Source organism: Typopeltis vanoorti, chromosome 13 (assembly GCF_054136105.1).
Source record: "Typopeltis vanoorti isolate ZY-2024b chromosome 13, IOZ_Tvanoo_1.0, whole genome shotgun sequence".
Lineage (NCBI taxonomy): Eukaryota > Metazoa > Arthropoda > Arachnida > Uropygi > Thelyphonidae > Typopeltis > Typopeltis vanoorti.
In genome coordinates, this window is record NC_143561.1 from 13,857,764 (window position 1) to 13,873,470 (window position 15,707).

The 15,707-nt window shown below is 36.1% G+C and overlaps 1 protein-coding gene across 3 annotated transcripts in view; it reads right to left on the minus strand.

Annotated features, from left to right (window-relative positions):
- Positions 1-4,160: 4,160 nt before the first annotated feature.
- Positions 4,161-15,707, minus strand: part of LOC150099942 (deoxycytidylate deaminase) — a 69,586-nt gene continuing 58,039 nt past the window's right edge. For all 3 annotated transcript variants that reach the window (XM_090402850.1, XM_090402848.1, XM_090402849.1), the window contains exon 6: positions 4,161-4,308. In XM_090402850.1, coding sequence (XP_090258976.1) covers positions 4,233-4,308 — 76 coding nt within the window. In that variant the 3' untranslated portion in view covers positions 4,161-4,232. The remainder of the gene's footprint in view (positions 4,309-15,707) is intronic.

The following is a 15,707-nucleotide window of genomic DNA, read 5'->3' on the forward strand; positions in this document are numbered from 1 at the left end:
TGAAAAAAAAAAAAAAAAAAAAAATTTTTATCTGTTCAGTGTCTTTAGGTTTGACATGAATAATCTTAACTCTGTTTTTGGTGTGTGTGCATGAGGTGTGTGAACACATCTCATGCACACAGATTTCCTGTTTTGTGGAAGAATTGCCAGAGTTACTGGGAAGAACTGTAATTTCCCATCTAAGAAGTTAACTTATCCTGTTTTAAAAAAGGTCCCTATTATAGATGTTTAGAACAATGTTTCACTAGTTTGTTGCCATTAGGAAACAAATATTTTAATATTATCATCATCACCTGAGATGCAAGGACTCATCGCAGATCTCATCAAGGACTCGTCGCAGAAGATTACACATCACTCAAATCAGCTGTCATATCTTCCCTTTGATTCAGTCACACTAGATGCACTCACTACCCCCAAAGGCAAACCATTCCGGTCACTACTCTGTGAGAAAAACTCTTACTCCTTTCATGATTGCAGACATGCTTAATTTCCATGGTCCCACATCAAAAATGAAGTATAATGAAAAATTTCATCATATGATATCCTGTAACACTCATTCAGAAGTTTATAGACTTCTATCATATCACCCCCAACACACACACCTGCTGATATATGTCACTAGAAATCTCATTATGTTGAAGTGCATAACTTTACACTTACTAACATTAAACTGATAGCCATTTTTGTTTGCCCAAATTTCCAGCCTATTCAAAGATCATTTTGTAAGTGCTGATATCCAGCACTTAACCTGCTTATCCTCGCATCATTGGCAAACAATTATACATCTCCTGTTAGACCCTTCCTAATGTCATTAATGTACAGATTGAACAGCAATTACCCAAGGACTGAACCCTAGGTTACAACATGGTCACTTTAAATCTGGCAGATTCACACCCACTTTTGATATCTGTTAGTCTTTTGTGTGATATCCTATCAAATGCCTTAGTAAAATCCAACATTATCATAGTGTATCCATTTCCTTTACCAACTCAGCCATAACTTATAAATATGAGCAAATTGCTAAAACATGACCTTCCTTTAGTAAACCCATGCTGTTCCTTACAGTGTAGCTTGTCTACCCATTTTTGTATGCAAATTCTTAACTTCTTTAACATCTTCACCACCACATTAGAGATACTGATAGGTCAGTAGTTAGATGCATATGTTTTTGCACAACCCTTGTACAATGGAACTATCATACACTCCTTCCATTCCTAAACTGTGACTCAAGTTATACAAACATGTGAAATCTATCCAATTTGGCAGAATATTTCTTTACCAAATGCACTGATATTCCATCTGTCCCTATTGGCAAATTCTTATCCAGGTCATGCATCAGCTCTTCAACCTCATTCTCTTCATCCAATATAGCAGTAGCATTGTGCACAATTACATACACCTGATGTTGGAGGCTTAATGGAATGTATACAGCACTCAGAAAGGATTAACATAGGTTTAATACTTCCTATATTTCATCCTAGTCACTAGGACATCTTCGGGGATTACAAAACAACTAATGTAACATGAACACAAATATTATTCAATAGCCCAACCACGTGGGTGACACTAAAGTCCTATCTAGGTGGAGCGCCCTCTAAGGGCGGTTGTAAGTTACAACCGCCAACTGCCCTTAGAGGGCGCTCCGCCTAGATAGGACTTTAGTGTCACCCACGTGGTTGGGCTTAGTATTGTATAATATTTGTGTTCATGTTACATTAGTTGTTTTTGTAATCCCTGAAGATGTCCTAGTGACTAGGACAAAATATAGGAAGTATTAAACCTATGTTAATCCTTTCTGAGTGTTGTATACATTCCATTAAGCCTCCAACATGATGTCCTCACAGCACTTAAGCCTCTACACACAAGTACATACACCTGCTTGATATATCTTAGCAAAATGAGCACTTGTTAATTGAACAATCTCATTAGCTTCTGGCAGTAGAGCACCATCTGCATTAAGCAATGTTATTCTTCCATACATTCATTCTTTCTTTTGCTTGCACCATAATGATAAAATTCTTTTCAACTGACTTTAGCCTCCATAGCCAATTTCTTTTCATGCTCTGATTTAGCTTTGTGCACAATATTCGTTACTTTTCTGGCCTGTATGCTTTATATTTATGTTTTTCATAACTCCTCTCTCTCTTATTTTCATGATGTTCTTTCCACATCATCTTGTGGATCTCTTGCTTTATAAGGTTGCACATCCATTTCACTCCCACCCTATTTATCCTTCGAATGTTAGGGATACATTCAGATACTGCCTCATTTAAGCACTTTTTCAAAGATTTTCATGCATTGGTGATATTTTTCCCATTCAGTAACTGATATTATGGCACCAAAGAAAGTTGATCATAGTTCCAGATTTGTATGAGGATGGTTTGAAAAGTTTTTTCATTGTTAGGCCGAGAAATTTTCCGATCACCCTTGTAGTTCAGCACATAACCTCTTCTGATTGGAGCATCAATATAATTAGATACTTCCCAAGAAAGCATGGCATGATCACTGTCACCAACTGGTGGTAAAATAGTCAGATTCCTTCTGATGCTATAAACAAATGTAACACTCTTTGACCTCATGGAATTACCGTATTTGCCGGCGTATAAGACGCATCCCCTTTTTTGTACGCATTTTTTATGAAAAAAACTTTATCACTAAATATTATAATGAATTTACAGTATTTCAAATATAAAATAAGGTAGGTCTACTTTCAACAAATACCTAATCTAACTAGGAAAAGTAGCCACTTTTTAATCTTCTACATTCATCCCCAGAGCTAAATGAAGAGACACTTGAAACCTCTTCTAAATCAGAATCTGAGTACTCATATAACAAATTGTGCATTACTAATGCCACACTTCTTAAATGATTTAACCACTGTCTCAGTTTTCACAGCATCCCATGAATTTTTGACCACCTCACAAACTTGCGAAATGCTAGGCCTCTCCTTCTTCCTGATGGCGTAACCTCAAAATCTGAAGACTGCATCCAACTGTTCCACTTCTCCTTCATAAATCCTTTAAATGGTTTATTAATGCAGACATCTAAAAGTTGAAGCTGACTAGTTAGCCCTCCTGGAATTACAGCTAACTGAGTTTTCAATTCCTTGAGTTTATTTTTAACATCTTCAGTTCTGTGAGAACGAAACTGATCCCATACTAGCAGGGCAGGCTTCTTCAACAGTCCACAAGGGCGAATAAACCAAATTTTATCTATGCATAACTTCATTCCTCCTCCATCCATCCATCCATCCAGTCTGGAACTGGAATGCTCTCACACACCGCAAGGAAGCAAGAAAAAAATCGTTTAACTCGGAACAGAAAAAATTTCCAGAAATTAAAGTAATAAAAAACTGAGTATCGGCGTATAGGACGCACCATTTTTCAGACCCATTTTCAAAGAAAAAAAGTGCGTCTTATATGCCGGCAAATACGGTATATAGTGGGTGGTGGTAGCGATAAATTTCATATAATTCTTGGATAGGTACTTTGTAACATTTATAAATATCAGTGCTCCAAGAGAGTTGCGGATAAAATCTCCACATCACGTTGTGCCACCTGTTTCCACTAGGCTGTGACATTGGGGTAATTCCTCTCCTCCAGTTTTTGCCTAACTCTTCACCTTCTTCGCACCCTAGTTAAATTCCATGGTCAGCCATTTCATAGTTTTTCATCTATGGGTTTGCACAAAGCAGGACATGTATTTACTATGTGTGCCCAACCATTAGCCCAGTAACTGCTTTTACTGCCCACCACCCCTGAAACACCTTAACTACACCACTCTGCAAAATTCCTAGCTTAGGGAGGTTAATCCTATCTGCTGTCTGTAAATTGGTTGTGGTCTTCTGGCCTGTTTTTTTTTTTTTTCCAGGATGAAAAACCCTGATAAATGTCCTATGTTAGATTCAAATGCAGGTCTTTCCAAAGGGTGCTCTCAATATCAGACTAAGGATTTTCATTTTTACATAATCTAGACTTTGCTCTAGAGCACAAACAGCTCTATTACACTGGGCAATGATATTCATCTCTTACCTAAAAAACAATCATCCACGGTGGAATTCAAACCTGCAGCTTTGTGGTTGGAAAGAGTGTACTTTGTGAGTGTGGTTGGCCGATTGGGTAAACAGTTTTTATTCTAGAAGGCTCAATAATTACAACACATTGAAAAATTTAATTATACTTTATTTCAATAAAATTCTTAATACAACGTATAATAAAAACTATACAGGATCTTCAAGAGTCAGAAAATGAGGACTGGTTGATCACATCAAAATCTATTTCAATTTTTGAAACTGTCGCATGATGCTGCCTGTAAACAAACAAACAAAAAAAACTTAATTGAAAAATGAATACGCACCTTTGTAGCATCTCTTGTATGAACTAACTCAATAAATTTTCTAAAACTACTTCAGTAAACCAACTGCTAGATCAATTAAGTCAACTCTCACTAGAGTAAATTTGCACAGACCAAAAAAATACTCTACTACACATGGAAGATTTGGAGTAGTTTTAACATTTGATTTAGTAATCTCCTTCCATACATGCACTTGAAATAATTAGTCAATTCATCTTACATCACACACTCCCACTCAACATCTACTTCTCATATAGGGATCTTAGAGGATAAAACACCAATATATTATATCAAGACTACACCCAGCTTATCAAACTGCAAATCTGGCATATATCTGGCCCTGGCATAACATGGAATTGAAAATGCTAGCCACATGATCCAATGGGAAAACACCAAACTGTTACACAGAGCTATATCTAAATATGAACACTTATTTAAAGAAAGAGCTGAAGCCCTACTTCATCAACCAAACTTGAATCATAACTACCTTGACCTCCCTAAAGTTTGGGAAACTGTTTTTGTCAACAGTAAAATACAGGTTGTAATTTAATTTTTTTTCAGCCCAATACTTTTTTTGCTTAAATGATGTCATCTTATGATACATCAGGCAAACTATTTGTAGAATAAATAATAATCTACTGTGGTACATTTAATAATTCTCATTCCAGTAAGCGATTATTAAATTACTTAAGGAATTCACAATGTAAACTGGAATATAAATTAAAATAAACTTTAATATATACTTCCTGACCTCTTGTTACAAACCATATAGAAAATTGGCATCCCTTATCCGTTCCACATAAGACCAACCACTTCCCCTAGACCTACCTGGTGTTTACCAGGTCCCTTGCAGCTGTAAAATGTCCTAATTTGTCCAAACTGGCAGGACAGCAAATATCAGAATTTCAGAACACAAGGACTACATCCGGTTTCTCCAGTACAGCCACTCTGGGCTTGCAGACCATGCTCTGGATACTCACCACAGAATACACCGCAGCAAGTTTAAATTTGAAAGACTATTCATAGAATCAGTCTCAGCCCTAAAAAACGAGCCAAACCTCAACAAATTTGGATGCATGAGACTGCCCCAAATTTGGGAGAAGTACATCATGAGAACATCAGTCCAACAGCCAAGAATACCTAATATAGTCTGCTAGGGGCACCATCAGGACTTTAGGAAGAACAGTAGTCACCTCTCTTCGACCTCATTTGCTGTTTTAGTGCCTGCATGCATGTGACTTAATCTTATGTTCCCATGAAGATGGCAACGTGACGTTGCCAAAATATAGGAAGTATATATTAAAGCTTATTTTAATTTATATTCCAGTTTACGTTGTGAATTCCTTAAGTAATTTAATAATCATGTACAGCCAAAGTACAAGCCTTTCTACAAGCATTCCAGTAAGCATAATCAATACAATTACTCTATAGTTGATGGCATAGACTTATGAACTTGTCCAACAGTTAGCTAAATCACTTATCCCCACTACTTATACATATATATATATATATATATATATATACAGTTACACCCCGAGTTATGTAACACGCGACTTACAAACACGTTTGTGGCTTTGCACAGGTGCGTCTTTGACAGCCTTACTGCAGTACAGTAGTAGATGCCTTGTGTGGCTAGCTCAGTCACTTGTTATCACTGCTAGTTTCTTTGTTTTTTTTTTTACGCTTAAAATGGAATGCAAACGCAAAACCGAATGCACTGGTAATAAATCTAAAAAACAAAGGTCTGCAATTACTTTAGAAGAAAAGTTGAAAATAATTCATATGTATGAAGGTGGGAAAATTCTATGAGCAATAGTTCAGGAAATAAATTTTGACAAATTTCGACAGTGAATACAATAGTGAAGGATAAAGTTCGCATTGTTGAAAGCTACCATTGAAGGGCACAATTATTACCAAGAAGAGGCTGAGCTCGATATCAGAGATGGAGAAATTGTTGTCTCACTGGATTGATGATCTGACACAGAAGCGGACACCGTTAAGTTTACTGATTATCCAGGGGAAGGCTATGTTATTATATAAGGATTTAAAAGAGCAGGCCGGCATCACGGACGCTGAGATTACATTTAAAGCAAGTGCTGGCGAATGATTCAAGAAACGTCCAAATCTGCACAGCATCAAAACCACGGGCGAGGCAGCAAGTACAGATACAGACACGGCAAGTCGATTTTTCCCGAACTTCTGGCAGAAATAATTGAGGAGAGGGAATATTTGTCTGAGCAAATATTTAATATCGATGAAACAGCTGTTTCATCAACAGAGTAATTCCAAAGAAAATATTAAGCCAACTGAACCACCAGACATAAAGAAATTTACAACGAAGGGACTAACCGAGGTTTTTAACTTGATAGACGTGGTGTTAGCAAAATTAGAATCGATGGATCCGAACACCGAGTGGTTCAAAAATGATAGCCACCGTATCTATTGCGATATGTCTAGCTATGAGGACAGGAAGCATGTGACCACACAATCCATTCTAGACATGTTTGTGAGATGCCGTTCACAACAAACCAAGATGACAACTCACACGACCCCGACTACCCTCAGCCTTCAACATCGACTGGCGTAAAACTTAACGTAGAACAGCATTCCTTAGAACACTAGACATTTTTTTATTTGAAAAGTGAATATTTCAGTTTTTATATTATGTATTTTTCATACTTTCATATTTACAGTATATATATTATTCAAATACAATTGATAAATTTTTTAGGAACCAAACCTTAGAGATTCAGTGGCAAGCCTTGAAGAAAACCCTGATTGATTCAGCTAGAGAGGCATGTGGTGAAGTTGTCTGCAAGGATAGAAAAATTAGAACTCCATGGTGGACACAGGAAGTTAAAGAGGCAGTGAAGGAAAAGAAGAAAGCATATCAAAAGTTCCTAGCAAATAAGTTACCTTCTGCTCTTAGAGAATACAGAGACAAATGTAAAGCTAAATACTGTGTAAAACTAGCTAAACAAAAGTCATGGGAGGACTTTGGCAGGAACACAGAACATAAATATCAAGAAGGTGGCAAAATATTCTGGAGGTTGTTGAAAAAGCTTAGGAATGGAGGAAAGGGTGCTGTAAAAGGAGTTAGAGATGATAAAGGTGACATGAAAATGGGAGAAAAAGATATCCTTGAAGTATGAAGTAATTACTTTGAAAAACTGCTAAATGAAACAAGCAGTGATGACAACACAGTAGTAAAAAAACACTCAACAGGCATGCAGTCAGGAATGCATATCCATACTTGAAGTAAAAAAAGCCATCAAAGGCTTGAAATGTGGAAAGGCAGCAGGAGTAGATGATATCCGGCTAGAAATGCTGAAGTATGATGTATAAAAGTCTTACAATGGCTGCACTGTATAGTTCAGAATGCCTGGATAGAGGGACGAATTCCCAATGATTGGAGTAGAGCTCTCATAGTACCCATATATAAAAAGAGAAATAAAACTGAATGTGAGAATTGCAGAGGTAATTCCCTACTGAGTGTTCCTGGTAAGATACAGGGTGTTCGGGATAAATTTGACATATTTATAATTAATTATATTTTTCCGTAAGTTACATGTATTAACACACACTTCTCTTCATTTAAAAGTTTGGACCCTTCTTCATTCATATACAAGATGTCAGAAAGGATGGATAGCTGGAACCCACCTGAATCATGGAAGAGAATAACTTGTATCATGATGATTCGTGCCCGCCATCAAAATAAGGATATTACGACTGCTGCCCAATGCTCCCTGAATACAGTAAAAACAATCAGGCATGAACTAGAGACTTGCAATGGTGACTACGAGGATGTAGCAAGAAGAAAGATCCCTAGCAGACGATCTGATTGCGTTCGTACAGCAGAATTCCTCGCAAATCTGCAGGAACAGGTGTTGAAGAACCCTGGCATTGGAATTCGGGCTTTGTTCGTGGAGTTGCTAACTGTAGTCAAGCCCTGGATAACAAGGGTAGCCAATGGTAGGCCGTATGTATGGCAGCAGGATTCGGCCCCTTGCCACACCTCTGGGAAAAGTCAAAAATGGTTGTCTGAAAATTTCTACGACTTCACCAGTCCAAATGTTTGGCCTCCAAACTCCCCAGACCTTAACCCCATGGATTATTTTGTATGGGGCGCAGTTGAAAAAGACACCAATCGCACTTCCAGTAATACAAAAGCCCAGTTAATGGATAAAATTAAAACAGTTTTTGCGGCCCTTCCCAGGGAGACTGTAGCATCAGCTTGTTCGAGGTTCCGAAGCAGAATTGAAGCTGTGATCGATGCTAATGGTGGTTATTTTGAGTAAATCTTGTTGATAGTATTGTAATTAACTCTGCCTGTAATGTTTTTTTGTCAATTCATTAAATTTAATAGATACAAAGAAGATTTTCTTTTTCCTTACGAAACTGTCAAATTTATCCCGAACACCCTGTATATGCAAGTATACTTGAGAAATGGTTGAGAAGAATTGTGGAAGAAAAGACTTGTTCTTGGTGAAGCTGGATTCATGTCAAATAGAGGCTGTCAGGATCAGATCTTCACTTTACGACAAATAGTCGAGAAATCATGGGAATATAACAAAGATCTGTATTTAAGTTTTGTCGATTTGGAAAAGGCATATGACAAGGTGCCAAGAGAGAAGCTATTCAGTACGCTACAGTTATATGGTGTCAATGGGGCATTATATCAAGCAATACTTAGTCTTTATTTGAGTTGTAAGTCAGCAGTTAGAATTGAAGGAAGTACAGGAAGATGGTTTAATGTTAAATCTGGTGCGAGACAAGGATGTACATTATCCCCTCTGTTATTCATTATCTATATGGATCACATTACGAAGGAAAGTGGCATTAAACATGATATCAAAATTGGAGATGTTAATGTCAGCTCTTTGCTTTATGCAAACGATGTTATACTTCTAAATAAAACTGCTACAAGTCTGGAAGATTCCCTGACTAAATTGAATAACTGTTGTAATAGATATGGTATGAAGGTCAGCAATAAAGAGACAAAGACAATGAAAATAGGCAGAATCGCTGAAAATGTCAACTGCATTGTGAACGGAGAACCTGTGGAACAAGTAAAACATTTCAGGTATTTAGGCACGATTTTTAGTAAAGATGGTAAATTAAATATGGAAATAGATGACAGAATCAACAAAGCTGATATAGTAGGAAGTCAATTGAATAAATTCATATGGAATAAGAGAGAAATTAGTTGGAACACTAAATTAGCTGCAAAATTTATGGATCTGAGAGCTGGGTCAGAAGTAAAACACTTGACCAAAGACTAGAGACCGCAGATATGAGAGTCCTGAGAAAGATTAGAGGCATGAACAGATGGCATCAATGGCAATATCATATTAAAAACGAGGATACTAGGAAAGAACTTGACATTGTCAGCATTCAGGAATGTGTTAGCAGAGCTAATCTCAGGTGGTATGGTCACTAAAACTGAATGGACGAGGAACGATTAGCAAAACAAGTGTTATCTGCCAGGTTAGCAGGAAAACGACCCTGAGGAAGACCAAGATATAGGTGGATTGATAAGGTACAAAGTGCCTTAGATGATAGAAATATAAGATCTGATAATGTTGGGGTCTTGACAAGTAACAGACTGATTTGGAGGAAAATTGTAGATAGGAAGTTAGTAATGATGTAAATTTTTCGTGTAGAACTATCACATCCTGTACATTGAGGGTACATGGCAGGAATTTGATGATGATGATGAAATTTTTTATAATTTAATTTTTTTTAATCACCCCGAAAATAAAAAATATCTGATTAATGGTAAAAAAATCAATGTAAGACAACGGTATGAGTAGCCATTGAGCATTTTATTGCATGTATGTAATTTACAAATTCGACTTACACAAAATTAAAATTCCAGTTACGTAAAGGTTTGCAGAACACATTACTTACGTAACTCGGGGTGTAACTGTATATGGTTTGTTGATGATGTCTTTGCCATTTGTCCCAATGGGTAAGGCACTTTGGGTTCTTTTGTTACCTATATAAACATACAACACTACAAAATTCACTTCATTGTAGAAAAAGAATCTAAATGTTTGCCTTTTTTTCGATCTATTAATCACCCACCTTTCAGATGGTTCACTATCTTTTTCCATTTATAGAAAGCCAACACACGCAGGAAGATATCTACATCATCATTATCATCAAATTCCTGCCATGTACCCTCAAGGGGTGTACAGGATATGACAGTACTACATGAAAAAATTACATCATTACTAACTTCCTATCTACAATTTTCCTCCAAATCAGTCTGTTACTTGTCAAGACTCCAACATTATCAGATCTTATATTTCTATCGTCTAAGGCACTTTGTACCGTATCAATCCACCTATATCTTGTATATCTTGGTCTTCCTCTGGGTCGTTTTCCTGCCAACCTGGCAGAGAACACTTGTTTTGCTCATCTTTCCTCTCCCATTCTATTTAAGTGACCATACCACCTGAGATTAGCTCTGCTAAAGCATTCCTGGATGCTGACAATGTCAAGTTCTTTCCTAATATCCTCGTTTTTAATATGATATTGCCATTGATGCCATCTGTTCACGCCTCTAATCTTTCTCAGGACTCTGATATCTGCAGTCTCTAGTCTTTGGTCAAGTGTTTTACTTCTGACCCAGCTCTCAGATCCATAAGTTAAAACTGGTTTGAACACTGTTTTGTATACAGCTAACTTAGTGTTCAGACTAATTTCTCTCTTATTCCATATGAATTTATTCAATTGACTTCCCACCATACCAGCTTTGCTGATTCTGTTGTCTATTTCTATATTTAATTTACCATCATCAGTAAAAATCGTACCTAAGTAGCTGAAATGTTTTACTTGTTCCACAGGTTCTCCATTCACAACACAGTTGACATTTTCAATGATTCTGCCTATTTTCATTGTCTTTGTCTTTTTATTGCTGACCTTCATACCATATCTATTACAACAGTTATTCAATTTAGTCAAAGAATCTTGCAGACTTGTAGCAGATATATTTAGAAGTATAACATCATCCACATAAAGCAAAGAGCTGACATTAACATCTCCAATTTTGATATCAGGTTTAATACCACTTTCCTTCATAATGTGATCCATATAGATAATGAATAACAGAGGGGATAATGTACATCCTTGTCTCACACCAGATTTAACATTAAACCATCTTCCTGTACTTCAATTCTAACTGCTGACTTACAACTCAAATAAAGACTAAGTATTGCTTGATATAATGCCCCATTGACACCATATAACTGTAGCGTACTGAATAGCTTCACTCTTGGCACCTTGTCATATGCCTTTTCCAAATCGACAAAACTTAAATACAGATCTTTGTTATATTCCCATGCTTTCTCGACTATTTGTCGTAAAGTGAAGATCTGATCTTGACAGCCTCTATTTGGCCTGAATCCAGCTTGTTCTTCACCAAGCTTTTCTTCCACAATTCTTCTCAACCGCTTCTCAGTATACTTGCATAGATCTTGCCAGGAACACTCAGTAGGGAAATACCTCTGTAATTCTCACATTCAGTTTTATTTCCCTTTTTATATATGGGTACTATGAGAGCTCTACTCCAATCATCGGGAATTCGTCCCTCTGTCCAGGCTTTCTGAACTATGCAGTGCAGCCACTGTAAGACTTTTATACCACCATACTTCAGCATTTCTGGTCGAATATCATCTACTCCTGCTGACTTTCCACATTTCAAGCCTTTGATGGCTTTTTCTACTTCAAGTATGGATATGTATTCCTGACTGCATGCCTGGTCAGTGTTTTTTATCACTGTGCTGTCATCACTGCTTGTTTCATTTAGCAGTTTTTCAAAATAATTACTCCATACTTCAAGGATATCTTTTTCTACCGTTTTCATGTCACCTATATCATCTCTAACTCCTTTTACAGCACTCTTTCCTCCATTCCTAAGCTTCTTCAACAACCTCCAGAATATTTTGCCACTTTCTTGATATTTATTTTCTATATTCTTGCCAAAGTCCTCCCATGACTTTTGTTTAGCTTTCTTACATTTGTCTCTGTATTCTGTAAGAGTAAAAGCCGACTTATTTGCCAGGAACTTTTGATATGCTTTCTTCTTTTCCTTCACTGCCTCTTTAACTTCCTGTGTCCACCAGGGAGTTCTGATTTTTTTATCCTTGCACACAACCTCACCACATGCCTCTCTGGCAGAATCAATCAATGTTTTCTTCAGAGTTTGCCACTGAATCTTCAAGGTTTGATTCCTGTTCTCAAACTCTTTCATTTTCTTTTCAATAATCTTTCTGTATTTTAATCTACAGTTCACATTTGAGAGCTGCTCAACTTTTATTCGCTTTAAAACTTTCTTACATGTTATTCTTTTCAATATGAAATTCAATTTTATCCTGCTCAAGACTAAATAGTGATCACTTCCAATTTCAAATCCTCTGTACACTCTGGTGTCCTGCACCAGGGAGAAAACATCACTATCAACAATAACATAGTCAATGAGACTTTTCTTATTCCTAGCCTCTTCTCTCCATGTGAATTTGTGTGCATTTTTATGTTGGAACATGGTGTTAGTAATAACCAGTCCATGTCCTGAGCAGAAATCCAACAGATATTTGCCATTATTATTAGCTTTGCTCTTTTCTCCAAATTTTCCCAAAATATTTTTGTATGTCTCACAATCATTTCCTACTCTGCTATTTAGATCCCCAACAAGGACCAACTTTTCATTTTTCATTGTGTTAGTTGCTTTTTCTAAAGCCTGAAAAAATTCCTCCACTTCTACCTTAGTAGAACCTTCTGTGGGACCATAGGCACAAATAAGTCTCATTGTCCAGTTCCCCATTCTCATATTTGCCCACATTACTCTACTTGAGACTGACTGCCATTCAAGAAGATTAGCCTCGTATTTTGTGTTGAATACTATGGCTACTCCTTTTCCTAAGCAATCATATTATCATCCAGCCCAACTGTATGGTATTCTAAAAACACTTACACACAGACCTAGGGCTATTTGTTTTAATGATGTAACTCTTTCCACAGAACTGAAATCTCTTCACCATACTTTCCTGGCCAATGGCTATAGCTCCTACAACATAGATAATGATAAAATACTATATGGCCCTTCTACTTCATCCTCCTGAAACACACAAGAATACTACTATTCCTATTACCTATGTCCAAGGATAGCCAAAGTATTAATAAAATATGACTTTCACATCATATGTTAAATTAGCAACTCTGATCTGCTCTCCTTAGAAAATTCCATCCTCTAGCATATCCTGAGTGTAATGACTTTTCTTAATATGGACAGACAGGAAGATCTGTTAAACATCTGCCTTAGAGAACAAAAGAAATATATTCACTACCATTATTATGGCAAGTCTGGACTGGCAGACCACACTTTGGACATCCCTTCACACAAGATTAGATGGAAGGAAACCATCAAACAAACAGCTCTACTAAGTGGACACAACTTAAGAAGAACAAAAGATAGTTAACATCACTCCAAGACAATATCCAAGAAATAGAACTCCACAGTATTCCCATACTTTACATCAAAAACATCCCTGAATGAGTAGCAAAGATTTGAAAAAATACCAACTTCATCACCTTCAAAACCCATTAACCAAATAATCTGTTCATGATATTCTCAAAGACAAACTCTCAGAAAGATGCTCTACAAATGCTCGTGGTTAGTTTTTTATTTATTATTCTTATGCCGCATTCTACAATTTTATGCCTCTGCAGTGCAATCCAAATAATTGTATTTCTTTGGATCTATTAAATAGCAAAAATTGATCAAATAATAAGAGACACCAAAACAAATACCTTTAAACTGATTAGGCTAATACAAGAACGTTGTACCACCATAGGGATCACGTTGTGCTCCCTATGGTGGCACAACGTGCTTGTTTAAGTGAGCTGTTAAAATAAATTATTTATGTAAGACAGTAATGTATTTAATGTAATAAAAAACTTTCATTTTATGAACCAAATATTTGTGTGTGTATTTATAGTTCATTACCTTTATGAATCAATTACTCAGTAATTTAAAGATATTCATGCATGAACATGAATCCAGATAATCAAGAATATATTACATCAAGAGAGAACCAAGCACTGAGAAGGCAGAAGGTGGTCTATAGAAGTATCTGTTTTGCTGGCATTATTTTAATTGGAATGTAATTGTCCCTTTGAAATTCAAGCACTGGCATAACAGCAGATAAAAAACAATACTTTTATTTAAAATGATGCCAGCCAAATAACTGTTTCCAAGCTGAGTATTTTTTTTTTTATCCACTTACAACATAATCCATTCCTAGAATAAACAAAAGACTCTTTTTCTATTCACACCTGCTTTGCATGGTAGCCATGATGCTGAGTTATCAGAGATAAGTGGTGAGTGAATCTTCAGCCTTGTTCAAATTCGTTCCAAATATATTATTTGTTTCACATAATTTACTTTACTTTTTTTTTTTTCATTTTTAAAAGTAGCATTTCATTCGCTATCAAGTTATTTGATCACAGGTGACTGCCAATGAATTTATTAAAGAAGTTTTATTTCTAACTCTCTGGAAATACAATTTCTGGATCTGATATCCTTAATTCGAACACTGTAGTATTCCCTTTTAAAGAATCACAAAAACACTTGCAATTTTAGTTGCTGGTTTCTCTAAAAGTCATAATGTAAACTAATTTTCACTTTCTTCGATCCTTTTATCTCCTTTAAGGTTCCAAACTTTATTTTTCTTTCTATATGAAAGAATATGAAAAAAACAAATGGTCATTAAAAACTCAACCTGCCATATCTTTCTCCCAACTGTCTTGTCATTGTGGCAACCTAACAATTGATAACGTTTAGATGCTTTTCTTTCTATATAAAAGGCTTCATAAATATCTGCTAGTGAGTTCCAAAAATCCCCCCCCTTCATTTCTCTAGCTGCATTATTAGTGTTGTTCTCACTCTACGAATGATCCGCTACGTGTTATACTTTTGGTTTTCATTTCAGTCATGAAGCAAGAAAAATGGGCCTCCATTATGTGTTATCATTACAGCACTTTACTTGAAAACAGTAAAACTTGTAGCACACTTCAAGCAAAACTAAGTTTTTCATATTACGAATCCCCAATATTAACCTTACACAATTATACAGTATGCACTACATGTAATAATAATCTTGTTTAAAAAAATAAATAAACAATTAATTGTGTTTTTCTCACAATATAATTTCATGAAGAAAAGAAACTGGCAATTATAAACACAAAAATTAAAATCGGCACAATTTAATTAAAGTGTAGAACATCTTATTTTTTCAACACCTTTAACCCTTAAGTAGGTGTGCAATTGTAATATAGTATTGTCCTACACT